This window comes from Lipophrys pholis (assembly GCF_963383615.2).
Source record: "Lipophrys pholis genome assembly, chromosome: 12".
NCBI classification, from domain to species: Eukaryota; Metazoa; Chordata; class Actinopteri; order Blenniiformes; family Blenniidae; genus Lipophrys; species Lipophrys pholis.
Window position 1 is genome coordinate 6577811 of NC_137641.1, and position 15953 is coordinate 6593763.

Here is a 15953-nt window from a genome sequence, read left to right on the forward strand (position 1 = left end):
TGACTCCAGTTCATCATGTTTAGAATTTTTGATGGCAGCTTTTACTAATTGTTTTTTTTTTTACTTGCAATCATAAATCCTGTCAACAGATATGTATAGAGATACATCTGTATTCCAGAGGACTTTGAGAAGTTTTCCAAGAATAGAGATGAATAAAAAAAAAAAATCTAATGCCATGTCTAAAACTTGCTGTTATTATTCATCAAGCCTCTTTCCAAAAGGGTTTCTAATTTGGACAAAAACATGAAGAAAGTCTGCAGAAATGTGTCGCTTCCTCTTCATCTTGATTTGTAATATATATTTGGGTCAATAGAAAAAAAAAAAAATCTAATCAAATTGTTTGAGTATCAAATCCAGCAGCAGTCTTCACCCCAAGAGGTCTGTTCAACACAATGGACTCTGTTGTTAACCGATTCACCTCTGCGATGGTCTCAGTCAAGACTTGTGACAAATTCTTTCATTTCTCACTGATAATATTACAACGATCCGGCAGCTCACCACAGGATATCTGGATGTTGACTTGACCGTTGCTCCGGCACATTCTGCTGTTTGAACAGGTTTCACAGTCAACTCTCACTAAAGCGGTGCAACAGCTGAAACCTAAAAACTGGATATTATTCCCACCAAACTACTGATAGAGGTTTTTATCAATGTTGGTCCTCATCTGCTGTTTTTTCTATCGTCTCAGCTTTGGACTTGTCCCGGCTGCCTTAAAACAAGCTGTGGTTCGGCATCTCCTCAAAGAACCTCAGCTTGATCAGGTTTTAGGCCTATCTCACGTTTGCCTTTTTGTCCGAGGTTTTAGAAAAACTTGTTCTTTATACAGATCCAGTCCTTGAGGACAAAGACATTGAGTCTGCTCTGTTAAAGTCCACAATGAAATTGCATTGTCCGTTAATGCCAAGCACCGCATTATTCTAGTGCTGCTGGACCTCACAGCTACCTTTGACAAGGTGGACCACACAGTCTTCCTGTCCGTCTGAGACAGTATGTTGGACCATACAGTCCTCCGGTCCCGTCTGAGCCAGTATGTTGGACCATATAGTCCTCCGGTCCCGTCTCAGCCAGTATGTTGGACCATATATTCCTCCTGTCCCGTCTGAGCCAGTATGTTGGACCATATAGTCCTCCGGTCCCGTCTCAGCCAGTATGTTGGACCATATAGTCCTCCGGTCCCGTCTCAGCCAGTATGTTGGACCATATATTCCTCCTGTCCCGTCTGAGCCAGTATGTTGGCGTCAGTGGCACCGCACTTAGATGGTTCACTTCCTAACTTACTGATAGGAGTTCTTCAGTAATGACTTGTGAGTCGTCCTCTCTGTGCGTGTCTCTATTGTGGGGTGCCACAAGGTTCAATTCTTGGCCCTACCCTGCTTTCACTCTATATGCTGCCCCTCAGGTCAATTATTGCAAAGCACAATGTGTCTTTTCAGTGTCACCCGGACGACATTCAGATTTATTTACTAGAGCAACCAACAGAAGGTGAAGCACTAAGAAGTGTTACTAGTTGCATTAAGGACATTAAGGAGTGACGTTTTACTTTTACATGAGGACAAAACGGAATGCATTGTGTTTGGGGGGTGCTGTTACTGATATCAGTGCAATGACTTTGAGACTGATGGTCAAAAGTCTTGGAGTGATATTTGACAGAGGTTTGAAATTCAAAAAATTGACAGTCATCAGAGAAAAGGTCTTTCATTTAGCCTAATTTAAGCCTTTTTTTAATCGCACTGATCTTGAAAAAGACATTTATGCTTTTATCAGTTCAAGACTGGATGACTGCAATGGGCTTTATATTGGCATCTCCCAGTCTTCCATCAGCCATCAGTAACTCCTGCAAAATGCTGCAGCAAAACACGCCTGGACGCGAGTACGTCACCCCGGTTTCTAGTCCAGTCCAGAATTCTTTTTAAACTTTCAAACTTGTTTTTAAAGCTCTTAACGGACTTGCTCCACCTTATTTCTCTGAGCATTTAACATGTCGGGACCAATAAAAGAGCTCTGAGGAAATAAGTTCTGCTCGAAGTACTGAGCCCAAAAATACGAACGGTGGGGTGCACCCATGCTCTGGGACACGTTCCCCCCTGACATGCGTACAATCACTGACCCAAGTCTTTTTAAATAAAAGCTCAAAACCATTTAGTTGAAAATGGCCATTCATGCCTCGCGATATGGTGACATTTTGTGTGTGTGTGTGTGTGTGTGTGTGTGTGTGTGTGTGTGTGTGTGTGTGTGTGTGTGTGTGTGTGTGTGTGTGTGTGTGTGTGTGTGTGTGTGTGTGTGTGTGTGTGTGTGTGTGTGTGTGTGTGTGTGTGTGTGTGTGTGTGTGTGTGTGTGTGTGTGTGTGTCTCACCCCATTTCTCAACATGTAGTAGTCCAGGGCCTTCCCGGCCTCCAGCCAGATGCCTTTCTTTGGGTCCTCATCAGATAGAAACAGCCCGTAGTCATTGGCTGCAAAGGGAAACACACGTTCTGACTGCGTCAATGTGATTTCTAGGAGGGGGGGGGGCGTTTGTGTGAGCCACTATCATCTCAACTACTTTTATTGGATGCAACGTTACTTTCATGTAAACCAGGTAAGTGGATCACAGGGTGAACTGTATATCTGCTTTAAACACATCGGGTTACACATGTCGAGAAGTACTACGGGTCTTCTGAAGGACACTTTGTCTCTGACATTTGGCTCATCAACGCTTCAGTTCCCCTCAAACAGCTGATCCGAGGCAGGGAGGGTGGAGCTGTTAGTCTGACTCCATCTCTCCAAAGCCCAATGACTTACAAGTCGGAACAAGCGGAGCGGAGAGCTGCTGGTTTGAGACGGCCAGAAGAAGAGCAGCCACTGAGTTACTCTCCAGGGCCGCTTGGCTTGTCAAGTCAAATTGAATTTTGCACCATTTTTTGTAGGAAAATGAAAAAGCAATCTCGTCTTTGTTTTTATCTTTTTCGTTCTGTCAAAATGTGCAACCTAAAGAAAATTAATATGCAGTTTGGAAGATTTATTATCACGATTATTTATGAGTCAAATAATGCAGCCATAACTTTGAAGTGAAAAAGCATTTCTGCTAAAGCATTTTCATTTTCATATTTGATATTTTAAATAAATGTTGGTAACTATTTGCTGGGGCATCTTTTGAAAACTAAATCTTAAATGTAATTTTCTTTTTAATTTGTATTAAGTGAAAGAATGGTCTTGAAGAAAATTAAAATGCAGTTTGGATTATTGCTAATTTATGTGAGTCAAAAACGCAGTTTTATTCTGAAGATGAAAAGCATTACAGTAAATACATTTGCTCCCATAATTAAGCTTTTAGGAACCGGGCAGACTGACCCAGTCTGCTCACAGAGTGTGTGTGTGTGTGTGTGTGTGTGTGTGTGTGTGTGTGTGTGTGTGTGTGTGTGTGTGTGTGCGCGCGCTCACGCTGGCCGAGCTGTGCCTCAGGAACCCTCTCCCTGATGATGCGGCAGGCGTCGTACACCATGGTGGAGGGCTCAAACTGCATGGTCTTCACCACGTTCCCCACTCCAATCTTCAATGACAGGGCCACCATGATTGCTGCTCTGCTGCTCCACCCAGCTCACACCTGCAGCAAACCCCAAAGAGCATGGATTAAACAGTCAGATGGATTTGGACGCGCCACTGAAAATTAAATTGAAGTATTCACAAGGGAACAGGTCTAAAAAAAAGGCCACAATTTGTTGTCGATGTGATGGTCATTATCTATTTTATTATTAATGCAATGAAATTCTGCAAAGTATAAAAGTGTATTCCCGTGTTGTTGGGGATCACTTTGTGGAATTTTGCATTCTTTTGAGGAACACCACTTATATTTAGAGGCATGTCGAAAAGAAAAACACAGTTCACACAAGAAACTGAGCATGATCAGTCGAAAAAAAACAATCCGCTAACATTTAAACCTTTAACAGTATAGCACCACTCATACAAATGCAGCATTTAATATTATATTATTAAAGTCTTAAAGTGACTATTAGTTGCTGATATAAAGTGACATCACACAGAAGAATTAACATTTAATGTGAATAAACCAGCAATGTTTAAACTAGACTGAACTACACTAAAATACACCACACATGCTCTAAATAAACAACATAAAACAACAGTATGCCATTCATTAACGATTCATTAACATAGGTTTCTTGTACTATGCTGTGCTACAGATTTATATTCTATATCAGGAGTCACCAATTAGCAGACTGCTTTCCGGGTCCGCCCAGACCCAGACCCAGACCCAGTCCCAGGGGCGTTTCTAGACCCCCTGAGGGACCGAGGCAAGAAGGACTTTGGGGCCTCCCGGCCCCAGAATAATGATGAATGAAGTGCAGGATGACGGATGAGTAATGAAATACTTTATTAAATAATTAACATTTAAAATAAATAATAAATAACATAACTATCTAAATTGAATGCAAACTTTACACACAATATATAAATGCCAGAAAAACAAACACAACTGAAAGTATGATAAAAATGCAACCAAGCAAAAAAAAACAAGAAGAAGAAAACAAGAATTTGAAGTGGAAAGTAAGAACTGTGACACCTTGGTCTCATATCTATAGCCATCTTGTAGTGCAATGTTTTTTCCTAAAACTGCTGCTCGCGGGCCTTGGCTTCTGCTAATGCAGCCACAAGATCTTCCATATCTCAGAACCTCTGAACATCTCTCTCTATGGAAATCAGTGCTCGTCCTGTGAGCCTCTCCTGACACACGGTTGACCTCAAATACGTTTTGATGTGCTTCAAAGCAGAAAAGCTCCTCTCACGAGGGGCAACAGAGACAGGAAGAGTCAGGTGGGGAGGGGCAGGACAGGGGGTCCAGCTGCGCCATGCCTGCGGCTGGCCGTAGCGGCGTGGGGACTTTCCTCCCTCTCAACCCCCCGACCTCACCTCACCTCACCTCACCTCACTCAACAATACGGCTCAGTGAGGCGGTGCCTCGGGTTTGGGGGTCAAGGCTATTTAACTGCGGTCTGGCCCCTCACCCGACTTTGCACCGCCCACAATTTTAACTACACTTAGTCACGTAGGGTCTTGAGGGTGTAAAGTCGGCCGGGCCCCCGCTACCCCTCAATATCAAACCGCACTTTATACACACACATTGCATTCACCTCTTCAATACACAAAGACACACCCCTACATGCATCCGACACACCACAGGGTGGGGGGGCGGGGGTGGTGGTGGATGGGGCTTCCCCGAACACCTCCCGCTGCGGTCTCACCCTGGCCCGGGGCGAGTGCAGCGGGATTGGAGGGGGAGCGCTCGCTCAGGAAGAGATATGATGCTACTTAAATAAATCCATCCCTCCATCTTCTATACCTCTTAAATTATTTTTGATAATTTATTAACTTTTATATAATTACTCAATTACTTTAGGAGTTGTTAATGAGTAAATGACCATTTACTTCCATTCATAATTAAAATTTTTCATAAATTACTTCCAGTGATTTATTACTTTCAGTAATCTATTACTTACAGTAATTTAATGCTAATAAGCAACCATAAACCCCAACATGTATATCACACTAAATGGTTTTTCATTCTGATCTTTTGGACCTTTGAATCAAGAAAATTTGGCAAACCGGACATGAGAGAGAGAGAGAGAGAGAGAGAGAGAGAGAGAGAGAGAGAGAGAGAGAGAGAGAGAGAGAGAGAGAGAGAGAGAGAGAGAGAGAGAGAGAGAGAGAGAGAGAGAGAGAGAGAGAGATGCTACATTATACTAAGTTATGTTATCGTATACAATAATACTATAAATTGTATTTAAATGTTAACATTTAGGAGCTTCTCTGTACGCGTGTAAAACAATGATTATAAATAAATTGCAGATGAATAGTGATATAACTAAATAATAAATAAAATATCTGCTGTTCAAATCTGAATGACTTAAAGCAATTTGACAAGTCGATCTTTATGAGCTTGTATGTATCAGAAAGGTTGGGGCATATTAAGTACATTTTGGAGGTTGATCCTAAACAGAATCCCTGAGTAAGAGCAAGAGAGAAGGGACTTTCCTATAAAGCTGCTTACAAATCAGGTCTTTCTTCATTTGAGAGTGACGACACGTTGGACTGGGCTTAGCGACAGACTGAACGTCACTTCTTACTACCTCCCCGATGACATGTGGAGGATGTGGGGGAAGCAGGCGGGGATCAGATCTACAGATACAGACACATGAAGGCTGAGTGCTGTAGTTACACCAGGAGATAAGTAGCACTAGGAATTTTGGAAAATGTTTTGTCTGCAGCCAGAGCTCATGGAGATCTGTGTTCAGTCTGAATGAAACTGTTGAAATGTATGTTAATGACATTAAAGTAATGTTCATGACAGTGAAATATGTTCACATGCTTCTCTTCCATCCTTGAAAAAAAACTATTATAGGGAATAATGTTCATGATCAAGTCCAAATTGACATTCGTGTCCAGTTGAATAATATTCTCTTCAACTAATTCTGGTGGATAATTGAAAACTAACTAATTAAACTAGTAATATCCTTGGTTAAATTCCTTTTTCCTGCATTAACCCATGCAGTGGCGCGGCCACATTATGGCTCACGGATCCACAGTGGCGCTCGTACCTGCAAACGTCTGATCCCACGCCCCCCCCTCTATCCTCAAGGCAAGCACTGCCCACGTCTTCAGAATAATGAATTAAGCTTGAAATCGTAGTAACCTTTATCCTTCTGAGCAGACGAGAGTGAGCTGATGAGCCAAATACTGCTTTAGTCTTTACATGCAAGTCTGTATACAGTCAGCTGTCTTTTGATAAGAGAATCTTAAGATAAGATAATAATTGTTATACTCACCAGTTTGTTTGTTTTTTTATCTCGACTTCTCTTTAAAAATCAAAAGATGACAAATATACAGTGATTTCAGTCCCTGAAAATAAAATCTTTCAATTTATTTAAATTGATTCCTAGACTCTACTACTGGCTGTTCTTTTAAAACTCCCATAAAATAGAAGGACAGCGAAGAAAATGAACAGAGATAAAGAAAAAGGTGATAGTGCTATATACAATGCAATGCTAAAAGGCGTGCTTTTTGATTTGGAAAATGAATGAAAAAAAACCAGTCAGCAGAATAAACGATTGGGTTCATTTTACTGTATTTAAAGCAGGAGCAGAATGAACTGTACCTGATGTAAACCAGTGTTTTAGTGAAGTCCCTGCTGCCCACTCAGATGAGGAAGTCTGTGTTTCTCCTCCCTGGAAAAAAAAAGAACAAAAATCTGGTTGTGAGGATATTCAAGTAGCCGAAGGATCATTATCTCTCTTGCATTTTTAAAGACAACAGATATAGAAAATGAGGGAATATTTCCAACAATCCTGGAATCAGCTCCCACCACAAAGCGCCAATAATCCTCTCGCCACGCCCAATAATTGCACATTAAAAAGTAGAAAAATTCGAATCAATTCCAAATGAGTAGACAGCCACAACTGTAAAAAGGAACAAATACTGAAGCTGTGATGGCTGTAGGCTCCAAAGAGGAAGGAAAGTTACGTATGTAACTACGGTTCTATGAATCCTGGATGACCGCCAGAGGCGGTGCTTTAAGCACTGGATGTTCCATCTCACGCATAAGCAGGTCGAGTAAATTATATCAACGAAGTCACCCGTGACCCCTGGATGACCCGGAGAGTCTATATCTACCATCAGGTGATCTGTTCCTGTCAAAATCTTCTCACGAGGACACGATGCTCTGGCGGTCTTTCAGCTTTCGTTCTATTTCATCCTTCCAGACCGCCAGAGGCGGTGCTTTAAGCACTGGATGATTTGTACCAGAAACGTCACAAAGAATCCTCACCTACTGAAGGCCTGGAGCTGTGGACAGTACAGCCACTGCCACAGGCTGGACACCAGCAACATTCACCCTATAGAACAGTCCAAAGGTGCAGGTTGAGGACCAGGCCGCTGCTGCACAGATGTCCTGCAGGGGAACGCCCCTCAAGGCGGCCCATGATGCAGCCATGCCTCTAGTAGAATGGCACTTTATGCCCTGAGGCACCGGGATGCCCAGTCCACGACAGGCATGCTGAATGACCTCCACTGCCCAGTGAGAGAGTCTCTGTTTAGAAAGCGTGGTCCCCCTTCAACAGCCTCCATGGCAGACGAAAAGACTGTCTGTTGTTCGCAGGCTAGCCGTCGCTTCCATGTACGCCTTAAGCGCCCGCACAGGGCACAACAGCAATGATGGCTCGCACTTCCCCTCTGAGGAGCCCGGAGGATTGAAGGCAGCCAACTGGATCGCCTGGTTCACATGATGAGGGGGTAACCGCTTGGGCAGAAATTAAGGATTTGGTTTAAAATCGTGTGGGCAACTGCCCGATCACAGGACGCCAAAGGTGGGTCCTTAACTATAGGGGCCACAAGAACAGCTTCCGGTGACCCGGACTCGGGTGCGTACATTGACCTGAGACAGGAGGTCCTTCCTCTCTGGAAGACGCCACGCTGTTCCCTGCAGGAGTGTGAGCAACAGCGGGGACTATGGTCTTCCTGGCTAACATGGGGCAACCAGAAGCAGGCGGTGCACGTTTTGCATGTCTCCCTCCACTGAATGTCCTGATGGTTTATCACCACGTTCAGCATAAAGCCAGACAATGAGCAAAGCTCTTGGTCCTGACAAAATACCTGGCCGGGTGCAGAGGGACTGTGCGGGCGAACTTATGGACGTCCTCACAGACATCTTCAACATCTCGCTGAGTCAGGCTATTGTCCCCACATGCCTCAAAGCCGCCACCCTCCTGCCTCAACAACTACCGCCGGTTGCAGTCACCCCCCCATCCTACAAAGTGCTTCGAACGTTTAGTTATGGAAAACAACAAGGCTGCGCCCCCCCGGACCCTTTCTAGTTTGCATATCGGTCAAACTGCTCAAGCGATGATGCCATCGCCACCACCCTTCACACGTCCCTCCCAATATTGGAGACTTGCGCATTTGTCCCCCCTAATAATCATATCGCAGAGTAGAAAAACATTCGACGTTGAAATTTTTAACTCATTTCTTTTATTTTGACGGCGCAGCACAGCGACTTGTCAAAGCCCCGCCCCCTCCCTCAGTGTTTTGGGAGGAGACAGCAGCAGTGGACAGCGGGATTCTTAATGACAGGACTTCCTCTGAATGAGGCAAAACGGTCTGTAGAGAACGCTGCAAAGAATGTGGCTCATGTTTTACATCATGATGTTGGTTTACATTCATATTTAGGAAGCAAATCTGTTGAATGAAGTCGTCTTAATCCCGGGACGATCATTGGTCCTTAATTTAACTGCTGACTGTGTCAGTGTTCCTGAGTATCATCAACACCGGACTAAATAGTTTGTCATCTTATTTCAGTACAACGCCAGAGAAGAAAAGGATGAAACTGCAACAAGAGTTGTTGTTGTTGTTTTTTAAGGGTAATGTCAGTGTGAGTAAAGTTATACTACACAAGGAGAACAACCGAATCACACCAACATTTATCAACATGTACGACTTTATATTAGATATTATGGGTAAAATGTCTCATCAGGAGAAGGATAGAACTTAGAGCAGTGAAGCAGGTGAAGCAATGGAATGTGGAGAGACTGAGGAAGATCAGTTCAGGTCTTAAATTGATTAATGAAATGTGGATTAGCACCTAATACCTTTGAAACAAACTATTTTATGATGAGATGAACTGTAATCCATCCAGGGAAGAGACAGGAGAGGAGGTGGAGCTTCAGGGTGTGAGGTAAGGTTTAAAAACCAGATTACTGATTATAATAGATCCAGAAAAAAGAACAGCTGACGACTGATGTCAAGTTGATTTATATTTAAAGCCAGATTTAAGTAAACAGAGTTAACATTGTATGAGCCGATATACTACATCTACATATCAGTTGTTAAAAGACTTTATTCTGTAGGACAAACCCTTTAACACTGACTTGTTTGTAGCTTTAGTAAGTGAAATGCTGTGACATTGCTATATGTAATGTTGTCTGTTGTAAATACATGAATGCCATGCAGGGACATGAAGGGCTGGAGGCAGTGAATCAAAGTGAGGGAGGGACAGGAGCAGAGCAACAGGTAAGAGAGAAGAACATAGAACAGCTGATGTTTTAGAAAAGTTCACTAAAAAGTTACAAATTTGAGTTAAAATCTATTCTACTTTTTTGGAGCCTTATTGGACAAGAAGTCTAGATGTGAACAATTTATGGCTGCAAATGACAGGAGGAAAAAACATTTAGTCTCCTAGGCTCAGGTCAGTGTTTTTCAACCTTTTGTGTGTCGGTTCATGTTTGACACTGAAGAAATCCTCTGACATGCAGAATATTAAATACTAGGCTGTTAAGTGCAGGAGCAGACTGAGTGTCAGTGAGGCACGAAGCTTGTCTATTAGAAGTGGGAGGTATCACTTTGATTTATTTTTGATGGCCAGACCTTTGCACTGAACCATATAATATTGGAAGAGAACAAATCTTGTTTATTTATTAGACTTTATTTTCATTGTCCAAATTTGCTGTATTGAGTTTCAAACTGAGTCGGTCTATTATACTATCTATTGTTTTACTTAGGGTTTTAGTAAGAGGCACAACATTAAGAAGTATAATTAGATAATGTTAAAACTTAATCATCTGATATTCAAGAGTGAATAACTTTTGTCACATTATTCGTCTTATTTTTACATGTCAGAAAGTTGTTACTGAAAGAACCAGTTCAATTGCCAGACAACCTCAGTAAATGTATTTTTTACCACAATCAAATGGATTTTCACCAATATAAACATATTAAAACATGCACCTGTGTGTGCTACTAAATTTGTCTTTGTGCTTCTGAAATATTTATCTTGCTAGTAAGTGTACAGTCCTGTGATGACAGAATCATTATGCTTTAAGCCTCAAGCCATTTTGTTGTGGAGAAAGAGGGAGAAGCAGTTTTTCTGAGTGGTTTGCGATGTCGTTCATTTTTGACATTTCTGCTTGAACTATTTACGGCTCTGTCAGGTTTCCAACATGTGTCCCCCCCAATGTTAAACTCATTCCTACGCCCTTGGTCTTCGGCATCGGCCAGGCCTCGGGAAGAGAATTTCATGCCAGGACATGTAGAAACATGTAATGGTATGACTATAAGATTCCTTGAATCCCTATTATATCAATATGACTACTTAAAAAGACGATGAACTCAATAAGAATTTGCAATAAAATCGGCAAACAACTAACTTATTAAAATTTTTGCAGTATCTTGAGTGGATTTAAAGTGTCTTAATATGTTAGACCGGCAGTGTTTTACAGTTTTATTGCCGAGGTCATGAAAGATATTAATCAATGTAAAATAATTCAGAAATTCTGGTGTTGGACTTGGTATCGCACACAAAACAATATGAGTGTGAGATTACATTAAAGTGGTGCCTCTGAAAGAGGCGGATTTATTAAGTAATGGTGTGAAAAGCAAGAGAAGATACCGACATGCAGACAGACGCAGACAGCTCCAACATAGAGAAGCTCCTATAGAGAGAAGCTCCTATAGAGAGAAGCTCCTATAGAGAGAAGCTCCTATAGAGAGAAGCTCCCACAGAGAGAAGCTCCTACAGAGAGAAGCTCCCACAGAGAGAAGCTCCTACAGAGAGAAGCTCCAACATAGAGAAGCTCCTACAGAGAGAAGCTCCAACATAGAGAAGCTCCTACATAGAGAAGCTCCAACATAGAGAAGCTCCTACAGAGAGAAGCTCCAACATAGAGAAGCTCCTACAGAGAGAAGCTCCTATAGAGAGAAGCTCCCACAGAGAGAAGCTCCTATAGAGAGAAGCTCCTACAGAGAGAAGCTCCTATAGAGAGAAGCTCCCACAGAGAGAAGCTCCTACAGAGAGAAGCTCCAACATAGAGAAGCTCCCACAGAGAGAAGCTCCAACATAGAGAAGCTCCTACATAGAGAAGCTCCAACATAGAGAAGCTCCTACATAGAGAAGCTCCAACATAGAGAAGCTCCTACAGAGAGAAGCTCCAACATAGAGAAGCTCCAACATAGAGAAGCTCCAACATAGAGAAGCTCCAACATAGAGAAGCTCCTACAGAGAGAGAGAGAAGCTCCTACATAGAGAAGCTCCTACAGAGAGAAGCTCCTACAGAGAGAAGCTCCTATAGAGAGAAGCTCCTACAGAGAGAAGCTCCAACATAGAGAAGCTCCTACAGAGAGAAGCTCCCACAGAGAGAAGCTCCTACAGAGAGAAGCTCCTACAGAGAGAAGCTCCAACATAGAGAAGCTCCAACATAGAGAAGCTCCAACATAGAGAAGCTCCTACAGAGAGAGAGAGAAGCTCCTACAGAGAGAAGCTCCCACAGAGAGAAGCTCCTACAGAGAGAAGCTCCTACAGAGAGAAGCTCCTACAGAGAGAAGCTCCTACAGAGAGAAGCTCCAACATAGAGAAGCTCCTACATAGAGAAGCTCCTACATAGAGAAGCTCCAACATAGAGAAGCTCCTACATAGAGAAGCTCCAACATAGAGAAGCTCCTACAGAGAGAAGCTCCAACATAGAGAAGCTCCAACATAGAGAAGCTCCTACAGAGAGAAGCTCCAACATAGAGAAGCTCCAACATAGAGAAGCTCCAACATAGAGAAGCTCCAACATAGAGAAGCTCCTACAGAGAGAGAGAGAAGCTCCTACAGAGAGAAGCTCCCACAGAGAGAAGCTCCTACATAGAGAAGCTCCTACATAGAGAAGCTCCTACAGAGAGAGAGAGAAGCTCCTACATAGAGAAGCTCCTACATAGAGAAGCTCCTACAGAGAGAGAGAGAAGCTCCTACATAGAGAAGCTCCTACAGAGAGAAGCTCCTACAGAGAGAAGCTCCTACAGAGAGAAGCTCCTACAGAGAGAGAGAGAAGCTCCTACAGAGAGAAGCTCCTACAGAGAGAGAGAGAAGCTCCTACAGAGAGAAGCTCCTACAGAGAGAAGCTCCTACAGAGAGAGAGAGAAGCTCCTACAGAGAAGCTCCTACAGAGAGAGAGAGAAGCTCCTACATAGAGAAGCTCCTACATAGAGAAGCTCCTACATAGAGAAGCTCCTACATAGAGAAGCTCCTACACAGAGAAGCTCCTACATAGAGAAGCTCCCACAGAGAGAAGCTCCCACAGAGAGAAGCTCCTAGAGAAAGAAGCTTCTACATAGAGGACTAGTTTACAGTTAATGAGGCATTCTCCGCCAGTAAACAGGAGTCCGGTAAAATAGTGACTGCAAGCAGTGATAACTCAGAAACAAAGTTAAGCTCTGTGCGAAGCTGTGCAGCTTGACAACCATTTCCATACTAAACCTCCAGAACTTTACTAGAATAAGATGATCTAGTGTGATCACTTCCCAACATGTTCAAGGATTTATGAAGATCATAGATACTAAATATTCGAATAGTATCCATCCATCTACTATACAGTTTGATGTAGTTTAGGGTCATTGTGGTGGATAATGGCGAGTTGTGGCTAAAGGCAATTAGAATAAATCAACTTCAGTGTATTTGATATTTTTCACAAAACTTAACTGAGTATTTAGAATCAATACTTGGTTTAAATATGATTAAAAGTTTCCTTCAATTGCTGGTTTTGGGCAGGTTTTCTGGTAAATCTTTAAATAAAGATTTCAGGTCCAACAGCTTTGTCTTTAATTTGTTGGTTTTTTATCTCAAAATTATAATAAAAATATTAAAACGCAAAAAAGAAATTCAAACACTGTCATTCAGACAAGGTCAGAACTTTTTCTGAACTTGTTTCATCACTAGTAATCACCATTTTTCTTTTTTTAATATCTCCAATTTGCATGTGTATTTATTATATAACTAATGTACTGCTGCGATAAGTTTATTTAGCCGTCTCTTTAACTGCATCTCCTCACTCTCACAGTGCTGGTGGTTATTTTGCTGAATTCTTCTCATCCCTGTGTCACAGATGAAATAATATCTTCATTCGTCACTTATTTAGCTATTTTCTAGTGTGTGTGTGTGTGTGTGTGTGTGTGTGTGTGTGTGTGTGTGTGTGTGTGTGTGTGTGTGTGTGTGTGTGTGTGTGGTGGTGGTGGGGGGGGGGGGAGGGGGGGGGGGGGTTCTTCAGGTGCCTGTGGTTTTATCTCAAGACTGACTTGGATCTTCCTCTTTTCTGGAGCAAGCAAGTTCCTCTCAGTTCTCAATCGGACATCATGACGTCATTTCCCGTTTTAAAAAGCCCCACAATGCCATAAAAGGGCATTTCAGACCTCTGCCTGCTCCCGGCGCTGATTCAGAGTCCCGACTGCGGCGAGAGGAGGGTCGCTTTGTCTGGCTGACAGGAAGATAAAACTGCTGACTAATGTGATGCTCCGCAACACTGGTCCTGATATTAAAGACACTTCACAGCTCTGAGAAGCAGAAGACATACAGCTCCAGTTTGGTTTCATTTCATTTCAAACCACAAAGTCTTCACGAATTACACTATGAATACTTCCCACTCCACCCTGAAAGAGGAAGTGCTCCGTCACAACAGTAATTACTGAGAAATGTTTGCGCACTACAACAGCTCAGAGTACACGTTGAAGGAACAAATAAGCCTGTGCTCTGCAGAAATGACAGCTCGTGTCAGAATGTCCTCCCATGCTTCAGAAGTGAAAAACAAAACAGTAAATCATCACAGTGAAGCGGATCTGAATCGCCCCTGACTGATCGGGGTACTTCTTTCTTTCTGTGTGCTTCTCTCTTAAGGCTGCTCCACACTAAGATTTCCAGCCGTCACCAGAAGAAAGATCACAATCATGGAGATACTGTATATCTGGTCTTGGCTCTAAACTGGTGGTCCTCCGTCGCACTGTGAGACCGGTTGAAGGACGGCTGTTGTCATCTTGCACCCAAAAACAACCTGTGACTGACAGACACGTCCCCCCCCCCCCCCCCCCCCACCCCCCACGTGGAAGTTCTACAGCACAAAAAGACGTGTTATTGTATTCAATAGTATTATATCAGTTGGTTATATTGCATTTTGTTCTCATTGCTGCTGTGCAGATGAAGACATTATTAGTATTATTATTTATGATAGAGACACACAGGGTTTGACAGACCAGGGTAGAGTGATACAGAGACAGAGCCCTTTAAGACAGAATATGGAGACGTTTCTTCTCTGACATGACTTCCCCCCCCTCATCACACAGTGACCCCAGCAGAAAGTGTCAACCACTCTGTCTCATGTCCTCAAGCAGACACCGCTGCTGCGTTCATCCACCAACGACCAGAGAAAGTCCCAGTACCACCACTTATGTCATTGTGCCAGAAAAAGAAAACCATTTTCACTTATAGCCGGGCTGAAGGGAGCGTGGTGTGACGGCGGAGCCAACGTCTGAAAACTGTCCACTCCACGTACAGAGCCTTCTGGACGCTTGTGTGAGGAGCTCCTCCGCCTCCCCGTCTGAACAATCACTTTTTAAAAGCAAATAAAGAGCCAGAGGCTCAGAACTCCTGAAGTGAAACCTAAAGTACTTTAGGAAAGGTGGAGAACGCCGGGCAGCAGACGTGGAGATAGTTTCAGGATTGTTACGTTACGTTATGGAACGCACATGGGAGTGAGCCCACAGTGGAGTATGTATGGATGCAACCATGTGCGCACCCACGGCCTGCGGACAGCCCGCGGACACGCAATGCTGAAAGTATGGTAGAGCTGACGGAGAGGAGCTGCACAGAGCAGCATCGTGCTGCGGAGAAGCAGCGATTATTCAGATCTTCACACTAATGTCCTGACACCACAACGTCTGAATATTCTAATAATCGGTTCCAGCCCAAGTGTTTTGGTCGTTTTAGTGTCGCTCGGATTGAAATTTGCAAGGAAAGCCTGTCCATTGTCCTCGTCAGGCAGATTGTCCGTGCACAGTGACGTGTCCTGCAGAGTAATGCAGTCTTATTTAGGCGTCATTACATTATTAGTTGCAGTTATTACATTTGAACTTTTTTTTTAAAGCCATTTCCATAATGCATAATCCGATTTTA

The 15953-nt window shown here is 43.1% G+C and overlaps 1 protein-coding gene across 1 annotated transcript in view; it reads right to left on the bottom strand.

Annotated features, from left to right (window-relative positions):
• The window catches only part of tln1 (talin 1), a 117313-nt gene that overhangs the window by 85715 nt on the left and 15645 nt on the right, over positions 1–15953 (bottom strand). Inside the window, exons 2-4 of the mRNA XM_080476974.1 lie at positions 7146–7215; positions 3419–3581; positions 2354–2451 (exon numbers count right to left, since the gene is read on the bottom strand). Coding sequence (XP_080333100.1) covers positions 2354–2451; positions 3419–3548 — 228 coding nt within the window. The 5' untranslated portion in view covers positions 3549–3581; positions 7146–7215. The remainder of the gene's footprint in view (positions 1–2353; positions 2452–3418; positions 3582–7145; positions 7216–15953) is intronic.